Source organism: Rhinoderma darwinii, chromosome 3 (genome assembly GCF_050947455.1).
Source record: "Rhinoderma darwinii isolate aRhiDar2 chromosome 3, aRhiDar2.hap1, whole genome shotgun sequence".
In the NCBI taxonomy this organism is placed as follows: domain Eukaryota; kingdom Metazoa; phylum Chordata; class Amphibia; order Anura; family Rhinodermatidae; genus Rhinoderma; species Rhinoderma darwinii.
This window is the reverse complement of record NC_134689.1, coordinates 314,886,331-314,907,134: the sequence shown is the minus strand read 5'-3', so window position 1 is coordinate 314,907,134 and position 20,804 is coordinate 314,886,331. Positions and strand designations below refer to the sequence as shown.

Here is a 20,804-nt window from a genome sequence, read left to right as displayed (position 1 = left end):
AGGACTTCTGTAAGCGAGGCAGTTGAAGAGTGGGACGCTGGTGTAAAAATTATCCAGGTAGAGGCGGTAACCCTGGACCAGCAGTGGGTGCACCAAATCCCACACAATTTTTGCATTAACTCCCAGTAAGGGGGGGGGGGCATTCTGGGGGCTGACTACTGCGATCCTTCCCTTCATATATCCTAAATTTGTAGGTATACCCTGATGCACTCTCGCACAGCTCATACATCTTCACGCCATACCTTGCCCTCTTACTCAATAGAAATTACGATTACGGCGATACCAGATGTTTATAGTTTTTTTAGGTCTTATGGCGTTTGCACAATAAAATATGTTTTGTAAAAAATCATTTACTTTTTCTGTTGCCTTATTCTAAGAGCCAGAACTTTTTTATTTTTCCATCAAGAAAGCCATGCGAGGACTTATTTTTTACGTAACGAACTGTAGTTTCGATCAGGACCATTTTTAGGTACATGCGACTTTTTCATCCCTTTTTATTCCATTTTTTTTTACTTTGTCAGGACCCACTAGGCTTCCGTCGATGGCATAGCCGGACGCCATTGTTAGGTGTCCGGTTGCCATAGTCACCATCGCCGGCCGCTATCATGTAGCAGGCCGGCGATGGTAGCTTAACCCCTAAAAAGCCGCGATCGCTACTGAATGCGGCTTTTAAGGGGTTAATCAGCGGGGACACAGCGATCGGTCCCTGCTATAGGAGCTGTGGCAACTGCTGTACAAGACATATGCTGTCACAGCTCCTGCATGTGTCGGGAAGACGGCCGAAATGGCCGTTACTCCCGCGACGTACTATTCCGTCACTGAGCGCAAACAGGGTGGTCAGCATGACGGAATAGTACGTCACTGAGCGTTAAGGGGTTAAGGACTTTAATGTAATAAATCTTTTCCTGCTCCGTGGGATAGCCATGAAATTTACATGGATGAATAAACGTTAAGCAATTTGCGATACAGTAGCTCTTCTGTGGAATCGCACCATGCAGGCTAGCCTTTGTTGCATTAATGAGCCTTGGGCATCCATGACAGGTGCCAATGTAACGAGATCATCAACGTTTTTCACCTCACCTGTTCGTGGTTTTAATGTTATGGCTGAACGGTGTATAGCATTAGCTCCGTAAGATCTAAATTTGTGTTATCCAGTATGATAAAAATTCTGCACTGTACAATTTAATGCAAAGGCGCCATCTTGTGGTCATTGCTAGTAGTTAAAAAAAAAATGTACCAATTGTAAGAACAATATAGGACATGAAATGTAGGAAGAGACATTGCACTGAAAGGCTTTCATGGGAGTCATTTCTCACAATTGAATGCGTTTCTCAGGACATAGATACAATAATTTATTGCCTGTAGTCATTCAGGTCACTTCCTAGTGGAGGGCATGGGAACATGACAGAGCAAGTGTGTCCTGGGGCAAGTGCCGTCAACGTGGAAGCACTATCTGGCAGCCACTGTGTATGAGGGACCCTGGCAGGTAGTGTTTTAGGATAATCTGTTACGGGGCACTACAGTTGGCATTTTAAAGGTGTGTTCTATAGCAACTTAAACCTTGGCATGCTTATGCGCTGCCAGAGATCGGGAGTTTGTTGCCAGAGAGAAGAAAGAAATGTGCTACTCGAAAAGTTAAAAAGATGTCCAAAAGGACACCGCAAGAAAATGCAGGAGAGAGGGTCATAACTTAAACCAACCTTCATGATAGTGTGGGCAAGATGGAGGACTAAAGGGCTTGTCCACATGTAATGGAATTGCTGCAGAAAATTTTTGCAGCATTTCCGCTAAAAACTTGCAGACATTGTGCTGCCGGAAAAATGTCACCGTTTCCTGCATCTTTTACTGCAGAAAACAGTGCGTATTTTGCGCCGTTTTTTCATGTCTGTGTAATGGTGATATCAATGAAAAACACAGGCATTCAGTCCACGTTTCCGCAGCAGGAATAGACACACTGCGAAACGAAAAATACGTAAAAATGTTTACAAAGCGTGGGGATGACATTTGCTCTTTCACACCCACTTTGCGGCTACCGTATTCTACTGCATATTTTCCGTCCGCAATTCCGGACGGAAAATACGCAGCAATTCCGTTACGTGTGGACAAGCCCCAAGGGCATTTTTACACGTGGCAAATTTGATACAGAAATTTATGCAACCGTTCCATATATCTGAAAAAGATTTGTATGCAGATGTGACAGAAACAAAAACTTAATAGAGATACACTGAATACATTTTTAAGTCGTAGAAATTTCAGCAAAAAAATTATTAAAAAAAGTACCATATGCAAACATACCCCAAGTTGAAGGGGTCTCTCCTGGTTACAGACTACCTTTAAAAACTAAAAACGTGCTGATCGCAAAAGGTCCTGCTACTGGTGCCATCCACAATCAGCTGTTGTCCTTAACAGACGTAGCTAGCTTGTGATGAGCCCTCCTGCAGTAAAGCTACAGGAGAAATGAAACGTTAGAAAGCACTGTGTCAACCATGTAATGCACGAAAGCACTGGAGGCTCAAGAGGAAGAGTTACTTTTTGCAGTGGATCTTAGCTTTGACCCGTACCTCCCAACTTTTGAATTCGGAAAAGGACATTTTTAAGCCACGACCTTAACCACGCCCAATATCCCGCATAAACACATCAAATCACGGCCAGATCCTTCTTCAAACAACAAGCGCATATTCTCACTGCGGATTTCTAGACTGTCTGGATATCACAGATATTATCGATCCGGTTATGTCGTCTTTATGTTACTTTTCCTATCTTGGGTATAACATTTGCTCATCACGGCAGCAGCTGCAGGACAAACCAAAAGGCTGAGAACAATCCTGTGGTTGAAGACTTTTCAATTGACAGGTAGCAGAGTTACATGGAGATTTTTTTTTCTCCAGTTGTATAACTCTGATATCAGTCAATGGAAAAATCATCCACCAGAGCCCCCCTGTACATAGCGCCACACACAGGCCCCCTGTACATAGCGCCACACACAGGCCCCCTGTACATAGCGCCACACACAGGCCCCCTGTACATAGCGCCACACACAGGCCCCCTGTACATAGCGCAACACACAGGCCCCCTGTACATAGCGCAACACACAGGCCCCCCTGTACATAGCGCAACACACAGGCCCCCCTGTACATAGCGCCACACACAGGCCCCCTGTACATAGCTCCACACACAGGCCCCCTGTACATAGCTCCACACACAGGCCCCCTGTACATAGCTCCACACACAGGCCCCCTGTACATAGCTCCACACACAGGCCCCCTGTACATAGCTCCACACACAGCCCCCCTGTACATAGCTCCACACACAGGCCCCCTGTACATAGCTCCACACACAGGCCCCCTGTACATAGCTCCACACACAGGCCCCCTGTACATAGCTCCACACACAGGCCCCCTGTACATAGCTCCACACACAGGCCCCCTGTACATAGCTCCACACACAGGCCCCCTGTACATAGCTCCACACACAGCCCCCCCTGTACATAGCTCCACACACAGCCCCCCCTGTACATAGCTCCACACACAGCCCCCCCTGTACATAGCTCCACACACAGGCCCACTGTACATTGCGCCAGTAACAGCCCCCTTGTAGATAGCGCCACACACGGACACCCTGTAGATAGCGCCACACAACCCCCTTATACTTTGTGCCACAATGCCGCCAGAGCGGAGAGCGGTAGAGGTAGCCTACTGCTGCCACTCTCCGCTCTGCTTTGATGTCACTCACCGTCAGAAGAAGGCAGGAGTCTTGCAGCGGCGTTCTCACTGGTGTCGATGCCGGCCCGGGAGTGGACCAGTCCAGTCGCCTGACCGGTCACCTGACTGGTGAGGTCAGATGACAGGTCAGGTGACTGGACCACTCCCGTGACGGCATCGATCCCAGTGAGAACACCACCACAAGACTCCTGCCTTCTTCTTATCGCTGCTGTAGTCTAGCATGCAGGGCGACTGTCAGCAGCGATCAGCTGTTTTGATACAGCTGCAGCACCCAGCGGGACATTTTGCAGACTGCCCGGGACGGCGGGACCCTGGTGAGAAATCGGGACTGTCCCGCCGGATCCGGGACGGGTGGGAGGTATAGCTTTGACTAGTAGTGGGGGTTCCAACTAGAGGATTCCACTCTAAGGCCTAATTCACACGAGCGTATTTCACGTCCGTGCTACTCGCGTGAAAATAACACACGTCACACGGACCTATGCAAGTCAATGGGGACATTGTGTTTTTCGCTGCGTGAAACTTACTGCATGTCCTATACTTGTGCGTTTTTTGCACATCACGCACCCATTGAAGTCAATGGGTGCGTGAAAATCACGGACAGCACACGGACGCACATCCGTGTGCTGTGCGTGATTCACGCAACAGTTGCTAAAGGAATGATTTTGAAAAAGAAAAACTTCCTTCAGTTTATTTTGCTGACGTGAAACGCGAGACATACTGATTACCTACGCGCGTATAAAAACGCAGACACGCACCATACACTGATGTGACACGGAACTGCAACGCAGGAAAAACGCAGCGTTTTTAACGCACGCAAAACTGACACGTTTGTGTGAATAAGGCCTAAGCCATACAGATGTAGCAATCCTTATCCTGACTAAGTGATAATTTGCTGCAGCATAATTTATCAAAGGGGACCTGTCACTAGGTCCTACAAAGTGAGTTAGTAGTCTCACCTAATAGCCACGGTGTCTAAGAGTCCAGTGGTGTTGGTCCTGTACTTGTGCGTCCCCCCGTTGCTGAGCTATGGACTCTTCTTTATACCAAGACGGAAGTCACCCGCTGGCTAGCCAAGTGGGTTTGACCGCCAGCGATTCTTAATGGGCGGAGCCATCACAGCCTCTGATGCTGACCCATCAGCGAGAGGCAGTTTCCTAGCGTTGGCGTCTTATGCACTATGCGCCTCAGCACGTGGCGAAACCCACTCTAACTTTACGTGGTCTGCCAATTCGTGGCAAAAAAAATAAATAAAATCATGGCAAAATCACACGCACTTTCACTGTGATTTTGCAATGTGGTTTTCGGCCAAGCAATTTTAACAAGTAGAACACATTTATTTCATGTTTCACCTGTAGAAAAATCCATGGAGGCATTGCAATGCTGCGCGACCAAAAAAAAGTCTCATGTAAATGCACCCTTATGCTTCTTTCACACACACTTTATGGATCTCGCATTTAGCCAAAAAAAAAACAAAAAAACACATCTAAAAGAAAGTTTTTTTGTAAAATGGTAAATGCATTTTTATAATGTTTGTTTTTTGTTTTTTTTTGGCAAATAGTATGTTTTACTACATATGTTTTTTTTTTATGTGGTGTTTTTCATAGTGCAGATTATGTGATGCAAAGATTCGACTTTGCAACACAGGATTTATTTTGAGAAGACGCCATGCTGGTGGCTTAGTGGCTCCAAACCTAGTGACTGGTTCACATTAACAGAATAAATACTGTAACCCTAAGGCCCTGTTCACACCATTTTTTGACGAGTTTTTTGGCGCGGAAACCGCTCCACAAAACTCGTCAAAAACCGCCCGAAAATGCCCCCCATTGATTTCAATGGGAAGTGGACGAGTTTTTTTTACCGCGTGCAAAAAAAACGCTTTGCGGTAAAAAGAAGCGACATGACCTATAGGTCTTGAGGCGGTTTCCGCCTCCAAAACCCCATTTCAATCAGTCAGAAACGGGAAAAAAAACACCTCGATGAGTGTTTTGACGAGTTTTTGTCAAACCACTGTGCAAAAAATGTCTGGAGCAGTTTTTGCAGGAGGGCATTTTTTGTTGTTTATATGGTCAGTGGATTTTTATTTTTTAAATGCCCTATGCTCTGGATGTGGCATTTTTTTCTGGTCTCCTTCCCATAGGCTTCAATAAGAATTTTGAAACGCCAGAAAAAATAAATAAAATAAAAATGTAATTATACAAAAAGGACACTGAAAAAAACCACACTGCTACATTTTACAAAACACTGGTGTTTTAACATGCATTTTTTTCATGCTATATAAAAACAAATAAAAAACAAAAAGGAGCCCAATGCCTGTTGCGCACGACCGAGTGCCGCTCTGGCAGTTTTTACGTCATTCGAGTGGAACCCATTAGTTTTCATGCACACATTCACTTAAGCGGGTGAATCGGGTCAGTGAAAGTGGAAACGACTCTACGATCCTTGGAAAGATAGGACATGTCCTATCTATCCACGGATCACGGACGGCACACACGATCGTGTGCATTAGGCATAAGTGTAAATTCACGCATAGCCTAAATACTGCAGATTTTCTGCAACGGATTTCATTGTGGAATATCCGCAGCAGAATACAGTAGAAAGCAGCAAAGTGGATGAGATTGGAACAAATCTCATCCACACGCTGCATAAATGATGAGGAAAAAACACAGAAATGGACCCTTTTTTAATCCGCAGCACGTCAACTGTTTTTGTGTAATCGCTGCTTATTTGTTGCAGGTTTTCCCCGTTGAATTTAATGGGGAGGTAAAACCCGCAACAAATAGAAGTTACGATTTTTGCAGTGAAAAAGCTGCGATTCCTCCGCTAAAAACGCAACAAAAATAAATAAAAATCTTATACTTACCCAGAACTCTGTGCTTCTTCATCCAGTCCAGCCTCCTGGGATGACATTTCATCCCATGTGACCACTGCAGCTAATCACAGGCTGCAGTGGTCACATGGGATGGCAGGATGGCAGAAGGATGCGTGACTAATTAATTCATTTATTTTCTTCACAGAAACCGCACAGGTTTTTTCCCCCCCCCCATGGGCCGTGTCTGGAATTGCAGTTCAGTCTTATGAATGCTTTACCTGATGCAGCTCATGGACAAGTGTTGCGCTTTTTCTTTTTTTTTTGGGGGGGGGGGGGGCCTTTAATATAAAAAACATTTTCAAATCTACAAAAAAGCATCCAACAACATTTGATTAGGTTTTGTAATCCGTGGTATAAAGAGAGGTTTCTGACTTTTGAAGACCACCATTATTTAAATAATTGTAGGTGCGGTTCACACTTCGGCTCTGTTCATGGTGCGTGTCCGGCATATACGGCTGCCAAATTGCTGGACATATACACTGAACGTACTGTGTAACCCAGAAGTCTGTGGATGTTGCCCAATAAAAATTGTAAAAAAAATCATGATCTACAATTTTTTGGGGAGAGACCCCTCTGTAACAACTACACTTAATGCAGAAAACACAATACAGGACACTCTTGACATATATGTCAGGGCCATGTTTGGCATTTCCCAGTGTGAACCGAGCCTTAAGTGTAGGAACACATACGGCGTAAACACTGCAGCTTTTCCGCTATCGATTTATTGCGGAAAATACGCAGCGTATTACAGTAGCAGCAGTGTTGGTGAGATTAACAGATCTCGTCCCCACACTGTGGGAAAATGCCACCTAACACACAGCACACAAATTGACCTGCAGTGCAGTTTCTTCAACCGCAGCATGTCAACTAATGCTGCGTAATCGCAGCTCTTCTGTTGCGGCTTTTCCCATTGAATTCAATGTGGTGCTTAAACCAGCAACAAACTAGTGTGTGTTGCGACATTTGTGGCGGAATCTGTGATTCCGCCACAAAAATCGCAAGTAAGCAATAAAAATAAACAGTTCTACTTACCCAGAGTTCCCTGCTTCTTCTCCAGTCCAGCTTCCTGGGATGACGTTTCAGCTCATGTCACCGCTGCAGCCAATCACAGGCTGCAGCGGGCACATGGCCTGCAACGTCATTCCAGGAGGCCGGATTGTGCGCAGAGAGGGGGGGGGTAAGTATGAACGTTTTATCTGCAGTGTTTACGCTGTGTGTGTTCGTACCCCCAAGGCTACGTACCCACATCTCCTGAAAATTGCTCTGTGGAACCGGCCTTAAAATCTTACCAATGCAATGAAATACGCATTCAATTTTGTTAGTGATTTTGGTGCAGAATTTAGCCGCAAATTTTCATTCCTTGCAGTGCAATAAATAAAATATGCAATATTTTTCGGCAACCTTTATAAATCCATAGCCTGCTTACAATTTGCATTCACTCAGTGTAAACAATCTGCTGCAGTTTGTTAAAACCCCATTGACTAACATTGCACTGTACTTTGATGCAGAATTTAGTTGCGGATTCAGAAAATGGAAATTCCATAACAAATACGCGATATGTGAACATAGCCTATTATCGGAGAGTTTCAATCGAACGCAATCAAATTTCTTGTTGCAACTATATAGAGGTCCACAAGATGGTGCCATTTCATATGCTTCAAGTATGAGGTTTCGTATGCTTAGTAGTAAACTAACCTGTGGGTGAGGTGGTGCAACATGAGGTGCTTTCAACCTCTGAACTAGTGCTTATATCTCTATACGCTATATCTGACAGTCATGTCAAAAAGTAGAAAATTGTGTTTTATATTTTTTCAATGCTTGAGAAAAGAGGCGGTCCCCCGAAACGTCACACAGGTGTTGTCAGACGCCAATACTCCACGCGTGTGGTCTCTATCGGCAAAATCCCTGGATCGAAGGGCTTATTCCCACTAACGTATAATACGTCTGTGCTATGCGCGTGATTTTCACGCACGTCGCACGGACCTATGTTACTGAATGGGGCTGTTCAGACGGTCAGTGAATTTCACGCAGCGTATGTCCGCTGCGTGAAACTCAAGACATGTCCTATATTTTGCCGTGTTTCGCGCACCCATTGAAGTCAATGGGTGCGTGCAAATCGCGCTCGGCACAATGAAGAACTTCCGGGTGCCGCGCGCTACAGTAGTAAAAAAACATGAATGAAAACAGAAAAGCAGCACATGCTTTTCTGTTTGTAAACATAGTGTCATCAGGATGCCGGCTGCGCGAAAATCACGCAGCCGCACACCATATGCTGATGACACACGGACCTTTTGCGCGTGCAAAACGCGTTTTTTGCGTGCTTTAAAACGCACACGCTCGTGTGAATCCGGCCTGAGAAGACTATGAAGGAACTCTAACCAGGACATTTCCAGGACTCTAACCTTCAGATGGGTGAAGTACTTTATTCACATTTGGCAATTTTATTGCATTTGTTTTTGGTCAATTGACAATGAAAAAATATAAAACACAATTTTCTACTTTTTGACATGAGACTCTGAACTAGTGCTTATTTCCCTATACGCCATTTCATATGCTACAACATATAGCAAGGACTTTCTAAAATAAGGTAAGGTATTTGCACAGCCTAATCCCATAATGCATCCCAAAAAACCCAAGGCAGTTAAAGGGAATGTGTCACTAGAAATTTTTTATTTTTTTTCAGTTAAACAATTAGTATTTGAGTAATTACACATTGTTTTACATTTTTCACAAGTTAGGAATTCTAAAATAGATTCTAATTTATAACATTTCCATGTGCTGGCAACTAGAGGGAGCAGTTCCCAAAATTGCAGCATGGTCACTGTGGTAAAGCGACCTCATTGATGTATGCTGCAAATTTGGGGTGGACACATTCCCTCTAGTGTCCTCACACAATCCCCCCTCCCTTCTTCTAGCTAGTTCCAGGAGAAGGAAGGGTTTGAATGTCTTCAAACCTCCTACACTGTGTGCCGCCATTTTCTGAGCGACTGCACAGTGTAGGAGGATTAGATACAGGGCTCAGCAGACAGTATAACACAAACATAATAAACACCAACATACACTACCGTTCAAAAGTTTGGGGTCACCCAGACAATTTTGTGTTTTCCATGAAAACTCACACTTATATTTATCAAATGAGTTGCAAAATGACTAGAAAATATAGTCAAGACATTGACAAGGTTAGAAATAATGATTTTTATTTGAAATAATAATTTTCTCCCTCAAGCTTTGCTTTCGTCAAAGAATGCTCCATTTGCAGCAATTACAGCATTGCAGACCTTTGGCATTCTAGCTGTTAATTTGCTGAGGTAATCGGGAGAAATTTCACCCCATGCTTCCAGAAGCCCCTCCCACAAGTTGGATTGGCTTGATGGGCACTTCTTGCGTACCATACGGTCAAGCTGCTCCCACAACAGCTCTATGGGGTTGAGATCTGGTGACTGCGCTGGCCACTCCATTACAGATAGAATACCAGCTGCCTGCTTCTTCCCTAAATAGTTCTTGCATAATTTGGAGGTGTGCTTTGGGTCATTTTCCTGTTGTAGGATGAAATTGGTTCCAATCAAGCGCTGTCCACGGTATGGCATGGCGTTGCAAAATGGAGTGATAGCCTTCCTTACTCAAAATCCCTTTTACCTTGTACAAATCTTCCACTTTACCAGCACCAAAGCAACCCCAGACCATCACATTACCTCCACCATGCTTGACATATGGCGTCAGGCACTCTTCCAGCATCTTTTCAGTTGTTCTGCGTCTCACAAATGTTCTTCTGTGTGATCCAAACACCTCAAACTTCGATTCGTCTGTCCATAACACTTTTTTCCACTCTTCCTCTGTCCAATGTCTGTGTGCTTTTGCCCATATTAATCTTTTCCTTTTATTAGCCAGTCTCAGATATGGCTTTTTCTTTGCCACTCTGCCCTGAAGGCCAGCATCCCGGAGTCGCCTCTTCACTGTAGACGTTGACAATGGCGTTTTGCGGGTACTATTTAATGAAGCTGCCAGTTGAGGACCTGTGAAGCGTCTATTTCTCAAACTAGAGACTCTAATGTACTGGTCTTGTTGCTCAGTTGTGCAGCAGGGCCTCCCACTTCTCTTTCTACTCTGGTTAGAGCCTGTGTGTGCTGTCCTCTGAAGGGAGTAGTACACACCGTTGTAGGAAGTCTTCAGTTTCTTGGCAATTTCTCGCATGGAATAGCCTTCATTTCTAAGAACAAGAATAGACTGTCGAGTTTCACATGAAAGCTCTCTTTTTCTAGCCATTTTGAGAGTTTAAATCGAACCCGCAAATGTAATGCTCCAGATTCTCAACTAGCTCAAAGGAAGGTCAGTTGTATAGCTCCTCTAAACAGCAAAACTGTTTAAAGCGGTGCTAACATAATTGCACAAGGGTTTTCAAGTGTTTTCTAATTATCCATTAGCCTTCTAACACAGTTAGCAAACACAATGTACCATTAGAACACTGGAGTGATGGTTGCTGGAAATGGGCCTCTATACACCTAAGTAGATATTGCATTAAAAATCTGACGTTTGCAGCTAGAATGTATAGAGTGTATTTCTGATTAATTTAATGTTATCTTCATTGAAAAAAAACCTGTGCTTTTCTTTCAAAAATAAGGAAATTTCTAAGTGACCCTAAACTTTTGAACGGCAGTGTACATGAACATAAATTACCTGCTCCTGCCACCACCTCCGTTGGTCTACGCTCCTCTTCCTTGTGCCTTCACTTCGTTGAACATATAGCCGGAAGTCGTCATCTTACTGTCCGGCAGCGGCTTTCTGTCCTCATGAAAATGGCGCCGGATTTCGTTGTACGAGCGAGCTTTGTTTTGGTCTGTGTGGGAGCGGCGCATGCACCGTTCCCACACAGACGGCGCACGCAACCGAGAACGGAACGGCTCCAGTTCAAATTCTCAATGGGGTTGTATGTGCCATATTCCATCTCTGCATGTGTTGTTAATCGACACATACAGAGATGAAAAAAAAAGGCAGCCCCCATAGGGAAGTAAAAGTCAGAAAACATTAAAAAGTAAAATATGAGAACACAATAAAATAAAAAAAAAATTCAAATAATATATTAAAAGCAATATGATAAAAAAAAAAAAAAAAATCCCTTTAAGGACGTTTCCTGGTTTCTGGTAAATAGATCATAGAAAAAATAAAAAATCAGTACTGGTTTTAGGAAATTAACCCTTTAAAGGTCTGACCTATTTGGGACCAAGCATCTTTTTCTGTTTGTTCATCGTCGCATTCCAAGAGCAATAACGTTTTTTTTTTTTCCCATTGATGTATAAGGGCTCGAATGTGGCGATACCAAAACTGCATAGTTTCTTTTACGTCTTCGTACTCAAAAATTGCTGGAAAGATCCATACCTTTTGCATTTTTGACGTTGAATCCATATGTAGGCAGCTTATTGCGGGATGAGGTGTAGTTTTTATTGGTACCATTTTGGCGTACATAAAATGTCTTTATTAGCTTTTATTAATATTTAGTTTTGAGGGGAGGGGGTGAAAGAAAAAAAAAAGAAAAAAAAATCAATATCTCCATTGTTTTTTTTACGCTATGCACTATAACCAATGATTTAGGTTTGTTCTATGGGTGGTTAAGATTGTGGAGATACCAAATAAGTATTTTCTTCTGGTAAACTATCTTTAAAATTATTTTAGGTTTTAAAAGATAAAAAAAAGGAGGAGTTTATTCTTTTTTTGGGTAGGAATTTTATTTTTTCATTTTTTTTTATCCCACTAGAGGACTTGAAGCAACAATTTTTGAATCGCTTGTATAAGGTTTTGGAATACATAGTACAATCAGTGTAAGGCTGGATTCACCCGAGCATGTTCGGTCCGTAAAGGACGGAACGTATTTCGGCCACAAGTCCCGGACCGAACACATTGCAGGGAGCCGGGCTCCTAGCATCATAGTTATGTACGACGCTAGGAGTTCCTGCCTCGCTGCGGGACAACTGTCCCGTACTGTAATCATGTTTTCAGCACGGGACAGTAGTCTATGACTCCTCAACTTTTGTTGATTTTCCTATTGAATTTAATGGGGATGCAAAACCCGCAACAGAAAGCCAAACGGTGCGACTTTTGCGGGATATTCGCAGCAATTTCGCCGCAAAAAAACGTAACTATGAAAAAAAAAAAAAAAAAAAAAAAAACACAAAACACAAAAAAACTTACATACCTCCTTCCTGCAGTCCGGCTTCCTGGTATGACGTTGCATCCCATGTAACCTCTGCAGCGGTGGTCACATGGGTTGCAGCATCATCCAGGGAGACCGGACCGAACTGCACCACGCACTTCCTACGCAAGTTTTTATTTTTTTATTTTACTACCTTTCACGCTGAATAACCAGTTAAATTAATTATTCTGGTTATTACAGTCATGTAGATATAATATATGTAGGTTTTTTTATTTTTATGTAAGACTTTTGTTTTGTAGCGAGCAATCCATAGGATTGCATTAGGCTCGGGCTATTTTATCTCATTACAAAAAAATTGCTGTGCTAAATCATTGTCCATAGAAATGCATTGAGTAGCTTCAAAATCGCTCCTATTAAGGGTATGTTCACACGGCAGCGTCCATTACGGCTGAAATCACGGAGCTGTTTTCAGGAGAAACCGCTCCTGAATTTCAGACGTAATGGCATGTTGCCGGCGTTTTTCGCTGCGTCCATTACGGACGTGATTGGAGCAGTTTCTTTATGTTGCCAATGGAAAACGGCTCCAATTACGTCCCAAGAAGCGACAGGCACTTCTTTGACGCGGGCATCTTCTTTACGCGCCGTCTTTTGACAGCGGCGCGTAAAAAAAATTACCGTCGGCACAGAACATCGTAAAGCCCATTCAAATGAATGGGCAGATGTTTGCCGGCGCATTGGAGCCGTATTTTCGGACGTAATTCGAGGTTAAAAAGCCCGAATTACGTCCGTAAATAGGGTGTGTGAACCCAGCCTTTAAGTGTGTAGCTCTCAAATCCCAGCATGTAGCGATTAAAAAATAAAATAAAAAAATTGTTAGCAAATCACCTGACTGGAGCGATTTTTAAATTCATTTGCAAGCTGCTCAATGCATTCCTTTGGACAAGAATTTCAGTTTTTATTTTTTTTCTGTTGCATGTGAATGGGGCAGTATAAATGACCACATTACTTGTATCGGATGCACGTCGTCAGTGGATTTGAGGAGGATTTAGGTGCGGAATCCTCATTAAAGCATGAATGTGTGAACAAGGGATTTGGAAATGGCATGGAATTCCCTGCAGAATATAGGTTGGTAGGTGTAAAGGGAGACATTATTGATATGATTTGAGCCCTAGTTTTTCCTTTTTTTTTTTTAAAAGGAACACAAACAGTTTTATGACCAAACTCTTCTTGCTCGGAGTCTACTGAAGTTACTCAATGACCTTTTTTTAGTTCCTCTTGAAAAACCACAGGCTTTATTGTATTGTTTCTTGAACCCACCTCCCTGCTTTCTCATCAACTGCACTGCTAGAAATTACTTTCTGTATCTATCATTTCGCCACCACATAAATAAATCCGCATCACTTAGAAAAAATTTTATTTATCTTTTTTTAAAATACATTTTTTAAACTGTTGTGCACTTTAAATTGAGTAATATTCAGCATGGAGCATCGTATAGTTGCCCTGCTCTACAGTTTAGCTCTTCAATTCAACAAGATAGAGCGGGTTGGACTATAAAGCGTCCACTCACACTTTCTGCTGGTGAAACACAATGTAGATGTTCTGCTTTTTTTTTTTTTCCACGAGTAGTTCATGTTACATAACCGTACACGTATTGGTGTTCAAAATTGCTAACATGCTCTTGTTAAAATTCAGTATTAACTCTATTAGTGACCAGCCTATTTTGGGCCATGAAGGACAACTGATGACCTATCCACCAGATTGGGGGGGGGGGGGGGGGAACCGATGGTGGTCACGGCAGGCCAGGGGCCTAATGAAGGCTGCCAGGTCTGCCTCTAGAAGCCTGTAAAAATGGAAATATACTGCAGTGCATTTGTAAACATAACAAAATCGCTGGTTCAAGTCCCCTAGGGGAACTAATTAAATGTGTCAACAAATAAAATAAAAAATAAAAAAAGTTTATATATTTTGGGGTGTAAAAAAAAAATATATATATATATATATATATATATATATATATATATATATATATATATACACACACACACACACACACACACACACAGTGAAGGAAATAAGTATTTGATCCCTTGCTGATTTTGTAAGTTTGCCCACTGTCAAAGTCATGAACAGTCTAGAATTTTTAGGCTAGGTTAATTTTACCAGTGAGGGACCAATTATATAAGAAAAAAAACTGAAAATCACATTGTCAAAATCATATATATTTATTTGCATTGTGCACATAGAAATAAGTATTTGATCCCTTTGGCAAACAAGACTTAATACTTGGTGGGAAAACCCTTGTTGGCAAGCACAGCAGTCAGACATTTTTAGTAGTTGATGATGAGGTTTGCACACATGTTAGATGGAATTTTGGCCCACTCCTCTTTGCAGATCATCTGTAAATCATTAAGATTTTGAGGCTGTCGCTTGGCAACTCGGATCTTCAGCTTCCTCCATAAGTTTTCGATGGGATTAAGGTCTGGAGACTGGCTAGGCCACTCCATGACCTTAATGGGCTTCTTTTTGAGCCACTCCTTTGTTGCCTTGGCTGTATGTTTCGGGTCATTGTCGTGGTGGAAGACCCAGCCACGAGCCATTTTTAATGTCCTGGTGGAGGGAAGGAGGTTGTCACTCAGGATTTGCCGGTACATGGCTCCATCTATTCTCCCATTGATGCGGTGAAGTAGTCCTGTGCCCTTAGCAGAGAAACACCCCCAAAACATAATGTTTCCACCTCCATGCTTGACAGTGGGGACGGTGTTCTTTGTGTCATAGGCAGCATTTCTCTTCCTCCAAACACGGCGAGTTGAGTTAATGCCAAAGAGCTCAATTTTAGTCTCATCTGACCACAGCACCTTCTCCCAATCACTCTCAGACTCATCCAGATGTTAATTTGCAAACTTCAGACGGGCCTGTACATGTGCCTTCTTGAGCAGGGGGACCTTGCGGGCACATGGACGTAATTAGTGTGTGTGCACATACCCTTAGAAAGCTCTTTGGTCTTGCCCATGTTGTAGAGGTTAGAGTCAGACTGATTCATTGAGTCTGTGGACAGGAGTCTTTTATACAGGTGACCATGTAAGACAGCTGTCTTTAATGCAGGCACTATGTTGATTTGGAGCGTGTAACTGGTCTGGAGGAGGCTGAACTCTTAATGGTTGGTAGGGGATCAAATACTTATTTCTCTGTGCACAATGCAAATAAATATATACAATTTCGACTTATTTATTTTTTTTTAATATATAATCTGTCTCTCACTGGTAAAATTAACCTAGCCTAAAAATTCTAGACTGTTCATGTCTTTGACAGTGGGCAAACCTACAAAATCAGCAAGGGATCAAATACTTATTTCCTTCACTATATATATATATATATATATATATATATATATATATATATATATATATATATATATATTTATTGCTGCGTCCATAAAAGTCCAAACTATTACAATATAGCATTATTTAACTCGCACAGTGGACGACGTAAAAACCTTTTTTGGGAAAAAAAAAAAAAAAACGTTTGTCACCTTAGCGCCGGTGCCAATAAAAACTACAGCTCGTCCCGCAAAGCCCTCACACCGCTCAAAATCGATGAAAAACAAAAAAACATTGAAAGTTTGTAAAGGTAATTTGTTAAAAACTAATTGAGAGCCATTAAGAAACAAACCTGTTAAATATTAAATAATTTTTTCCTGTAGAGAAGCCTATGGGAAACACCAGAAAAAAAACACCCCACCAAAAGCACGGTTTGAGAAAAAAATAACGCTACAAAACAAAAAAGCAGTGTATTTAGATTTCATTAAAGACTTTAGTGTAAGATCTGGCTACAACACAAAAATGGTAAAAAAAATACAAATACGCAGAAAAATGCTGCGTGTGAACCCAGCCTCAAGGCCCATTAAGGGGTCAGAACCTGGGCAGGATAATCTGGTACGTGGGGGGGGGGGTCAAGTCAAACGGATTGCATGTATGTGAAAATAAATTTGTTAGTACATGAAAGTATAAACTTGAAAAGAACAGGCACCTTTATTATATCTGCAGTCTACATTCGGACTAAATCTCTGCTGTGTGAATAGACTGCACAGTCAACAGTCTGGTTGTCCCTGGGCACAGGGAATGAATCATGTGACTACGAAGAAAAACTATGATCTCTTCCTGAAAATATTCAAACTATTAAAAGAATGTCCAAGCAGTGATCTGGTTTTGCAAACCTATGAATAAAACACATTTAGGAAAAAAAAAAACTTGTGATTTACAACTACTTCAGGAAGGTAAAAAAGAGTCACTCACTCTAAAAGGTGTATTATGACACCCACATATGTACGGATGAGAAGTTCCCAGGAAGAAGCTATAAAAGGGGACACACATCGCCTCCACGTAGAAGGCCAGGCAAATAGTATGATAATTTAGACCTGGGTTTTTTTTCCTAATATCATATACAACTTAGAGGGAGTTCCCTAGAGGGCGGCCCCTCCTATAAACAAAAACAGGGACATCTGTGGCGAGCCAAAGCTTCCCTCGTGATAACAGCCGATCAGCGGGGATTTCAGCAGATCGCTGAAGCGCTTACCTTTACAGGTGGAGCCGTCTTTAGGAGGCGACACCTTTCACATAAAGCAATCAAATGGATTATATGGTGGCATTGATTTCTAGCTAAGTAACTTCATCCTTTTCTTTGCAATAAGGATGAACACACAAAGTTTGTGGCCAACATGGAAACATCAGAGTGCAAACTCAACTGTATGTGCCATAGACTTCATTATTTAATTAGAATTGAATTTTAGGGATCCGTTTTCCAGTTCTTTAGTGAATATTACTCAGCCTATTAAAATTCAAAAAAGTTATCTTAATTTAACAAGGTTGATCACACTTCAGTCACCCTGACACTTCTGTTGACTTTAACCCAAAAGAGACCTTGCCCTGAAACATGACTGATACAAGGATACAATATGACCACCCATCAAGGACGTGGAGATGTAGCTTACAGTGATTGATGGGAACAACCTTCACATGTTTTCAATATTTCAGTATCACTATTCACTATTTTTTGCCTCACACAGTTTTAGGCCATTATCTTCTACCACATTAAGGCCTTATTCACACAAACGTGTTATACGTCCATGTGACGGCCGTTAAAACAACAGCCATCACATGGACCTATATAAAATTCAAAGGGGCCGTGCACATGGCCATTGTTTCAACGGACCGTGTGAAGGGTCCATGAAAAAAACAAGACGTCTGAAAATAGGCCGTGTGCACATACCCAAACATTCACATAGATACTAGAACTGGCACTTAAAAAAGTAACCTTAAACACATAGCGCTCACACCATCCACTATACACACTGCCGCCTCCTTCAGAGGTTCTAGGGCAGACATGTAAAATCACATTGTGGAAGGGAGCCTGTATCTCAATAATAGATCGGACTCCCGCTTCAAAAGTGCTCGTAGCGAACTGCAACGATTAAACCAAGTTCTACACCGTAATAATAATTTCACACAGGTGACACCACTTAAATTAGTTTGTCACAACTTTATGCTGCCCTTAGAGAAGGAAGCTTAACAGGCTGACAGGTTACCTTTTGGAGGACACTGTGGCTTATGCCATTAACGGGGGATCACAGTGGTTGGCAATTAAGGGTATGGTAGCTTGTGGCCCTAGTTGGGGGCACTGTGGCTCACAGGTATGAGGGGGGGGGGGGTGACTAGAGTTATAACTGCTAAGGGAGGCATGTCACTTATAGTGGCACGGTTTTATTTTAAGAAACGTATACAAGCAGTCTGGGCTAATCGGCTATACAATGTTACGCCCAGTGCAGGGAGTCTGAGGAGGCAGTGTATTTGGTGTTATTAAAATCCCTGTTTCATGCACCATCTTCTCAGAGCCTGTACTAGGCATGCCAGTTTTACCGGATGTGCTCATTTAAATTCTAATGCAACCCCTTGGGAATAGCACAATATGAAGTGTGGCCCTCAGAACGGAAAAAGTAGTACACCCCTGTTCTAGGGCAACATCGCCTAGGGAGGGGTCAGAGTCCTTGGTCACACAGATAGAAATGCCAACATAAAACCTCTCCAGCCAAGAGGAAGTGCGATTACAAGTCAAACAACATTTGCAATGGTAACGCCAGCAGAATGACTAGTATGCAGACTAACTACAATCCACATTCACAGAGCAAGTTACCTCATGAATAAATTACCAGACTGCCTCCAATATGGCCTCTCTTCATTACATCCAAGCCCAGGGTATAACAGCTACCTACTAACCAGAACTGGAATAAAAAAATATCACAGCCAATCAGAACCCTGCTCTCTATTGACAAGGAGCAACAACTCCGAGACAGTGCTGTCTACAGATGGGTGTCTCTGGCTTGTCAGGTTTCAAGGGTCTTTAAGAAGAGTTGGACATGGACTTACAAAAAGGTATCCACTGAGATGACACTGGAAAGAGTTTTGTTCCTTCAGGAGGAGAGCTAATTTGCATATCCGCCCCCCCCCCCCCCACCACCACCACCACCACCACCAAGAGAGCCTTGCCCTAAAGCCTTCCTGCTAGCTGGCTGTCTGCACAGCAATCAGTACCTTTCGTTAGACAACTATGGTAATTTTACAGGTAAGACGTCAATAAGCTTTGTATAAGCCTGCAGAAGGTATTCTCATTTATGAAAATAGGAATGTGCCGGAGCGCTAGACCCTAGACTGGCCTTAGGGTGAATTAACATGGTGTATTTGCAGTGGATTTTCAGTGTGGATTCCGCACCGAAGATACAACAATTTAAAGTACATTATGTGTGAATGGGGTTTTTAAAATACTTTATATCAGAAAAACCCACGCAGAATTGCAGGCATGCTGTGGATTTTCAAATCCATAGAATATCAGTTCTGCTCTGAATTTGTAACGGATTATGAAAAAAAAAATAAGTTGTTGCATAAATACTATCACAACAGGTTCCCCTAAGTACACACATAGGAAACCATTGCACTAATAATATTACTTTTCCCACTACGGTCTACACAGGAAGCGGGGATGCTTCCTGTAAACTGTACAAAACACGTTTCAGGGATCGGAAGAACACATATTGCCTGCAATAGTTCCCAACAATGCTCACAGAAAGCGTTATCAGTGCAATTACAGCGTGTGCGTGCGTGCGTGCGTGCGTGCCTAGTTAGATATTTTTTTCACGAGAGAACTTCTGTTAAATAATCCAAAACAAAGAAGAAAGATCATAATTACCCGAGCGATCCCGGATGACCAGATTGCGGCCTTCTCTTAAGTGGATGGTCAGGAGGTAAGACATGAGATTTGGAAGACTGCTCACACTGTCATAGTTTTCAAGGCCCTGAAGAATACAAATTAAAATGACGACCTTACAACATTATATGCATTACCACTGAAAAATGCGAATACAGCGATGAAGTAAATTGCTAGTAACAATCTCTAAAGTGAAACTCTTTGCTCTCTAAACTGTTCCGAACAAAGTAATCCTATGAATAAGGCCCTAGTGTAAAAAAACAAGTCAGCCTTCTGGTGGGATTTTACAGTTAACCAATAAAGTATTTGCTTTTATGAAAGAGGAGTGTTTGATATTTCTGTCTGCAGTATCAAGGGTATGTTATATGATCCGGACCTTGGAGCAAAGTAACAAATGTATTTTCCCGAGTGTTATTGCCAACTGCTGGGGAACCACATGCATGGAGCCCAAGACCTACATGTGACCGTTAGGCCCTGTTCACAGTTTTTTGTAGGCAGAAAACTCTGCCTCAAAATTCCGTTTGGAATTTTGAGACAGATTTTGATCTGCCTGCATGCCGTTTGCCATGTTTTTCACTCGCACCCATTGAGCGCAACGGGGCACTTTCTCTGCCTCCCATTGATGTCAATGACAGGCAGAGACGTAAATGCCGGAAGATAGGGTGTGTCTCATCTTTTTCCCACAAGGAAAAAAAAAAAAAAAAAAAGTCTCCGCCTCCCGATCAATGGGAGGCATTTTCGGCGAGTTTTCCTACACGGTTTCCGCGTAAAAAAAACGGTGTGAACATACCCTAAGGCCCTGTTCACACACTTA

The 20,804-nt window shown here is 42.5% G+C and overlaps 1 protein-coding gene across 4 annotated transcripts in view; it reads right to left on the bottom strand.

The window, feature by feature from the left end:
* Positions 1 to 20,804, bottom strand: part of MCTP2 (multiple C2 and transmembrane domain containing 2) — a 193,728-nt gene that overhangs the window by 92,011 nt on the left and 80,913 nt on the right. For 2 of the 4 annotated variants that reach the window (XM_075858224.1, XM_075858225.1), the window contains exon 4: positions 19,973 to 20,078. In XM_075858224.1, the coding sequence (XP_075714339.1) occupies positions 19,973 to 20,078 (106 nt within the window). Of the gene's footprint in view, positions 1 to 2,295; positions 2,447 to 3,732; positions 3,840 to 19,972; positions 20,079 to 20,804 lie in introns of those variants that run through there. The other 2 variants (XM_075858227.1, XM_075858226.1) reach the window with 2 other exon arrangements.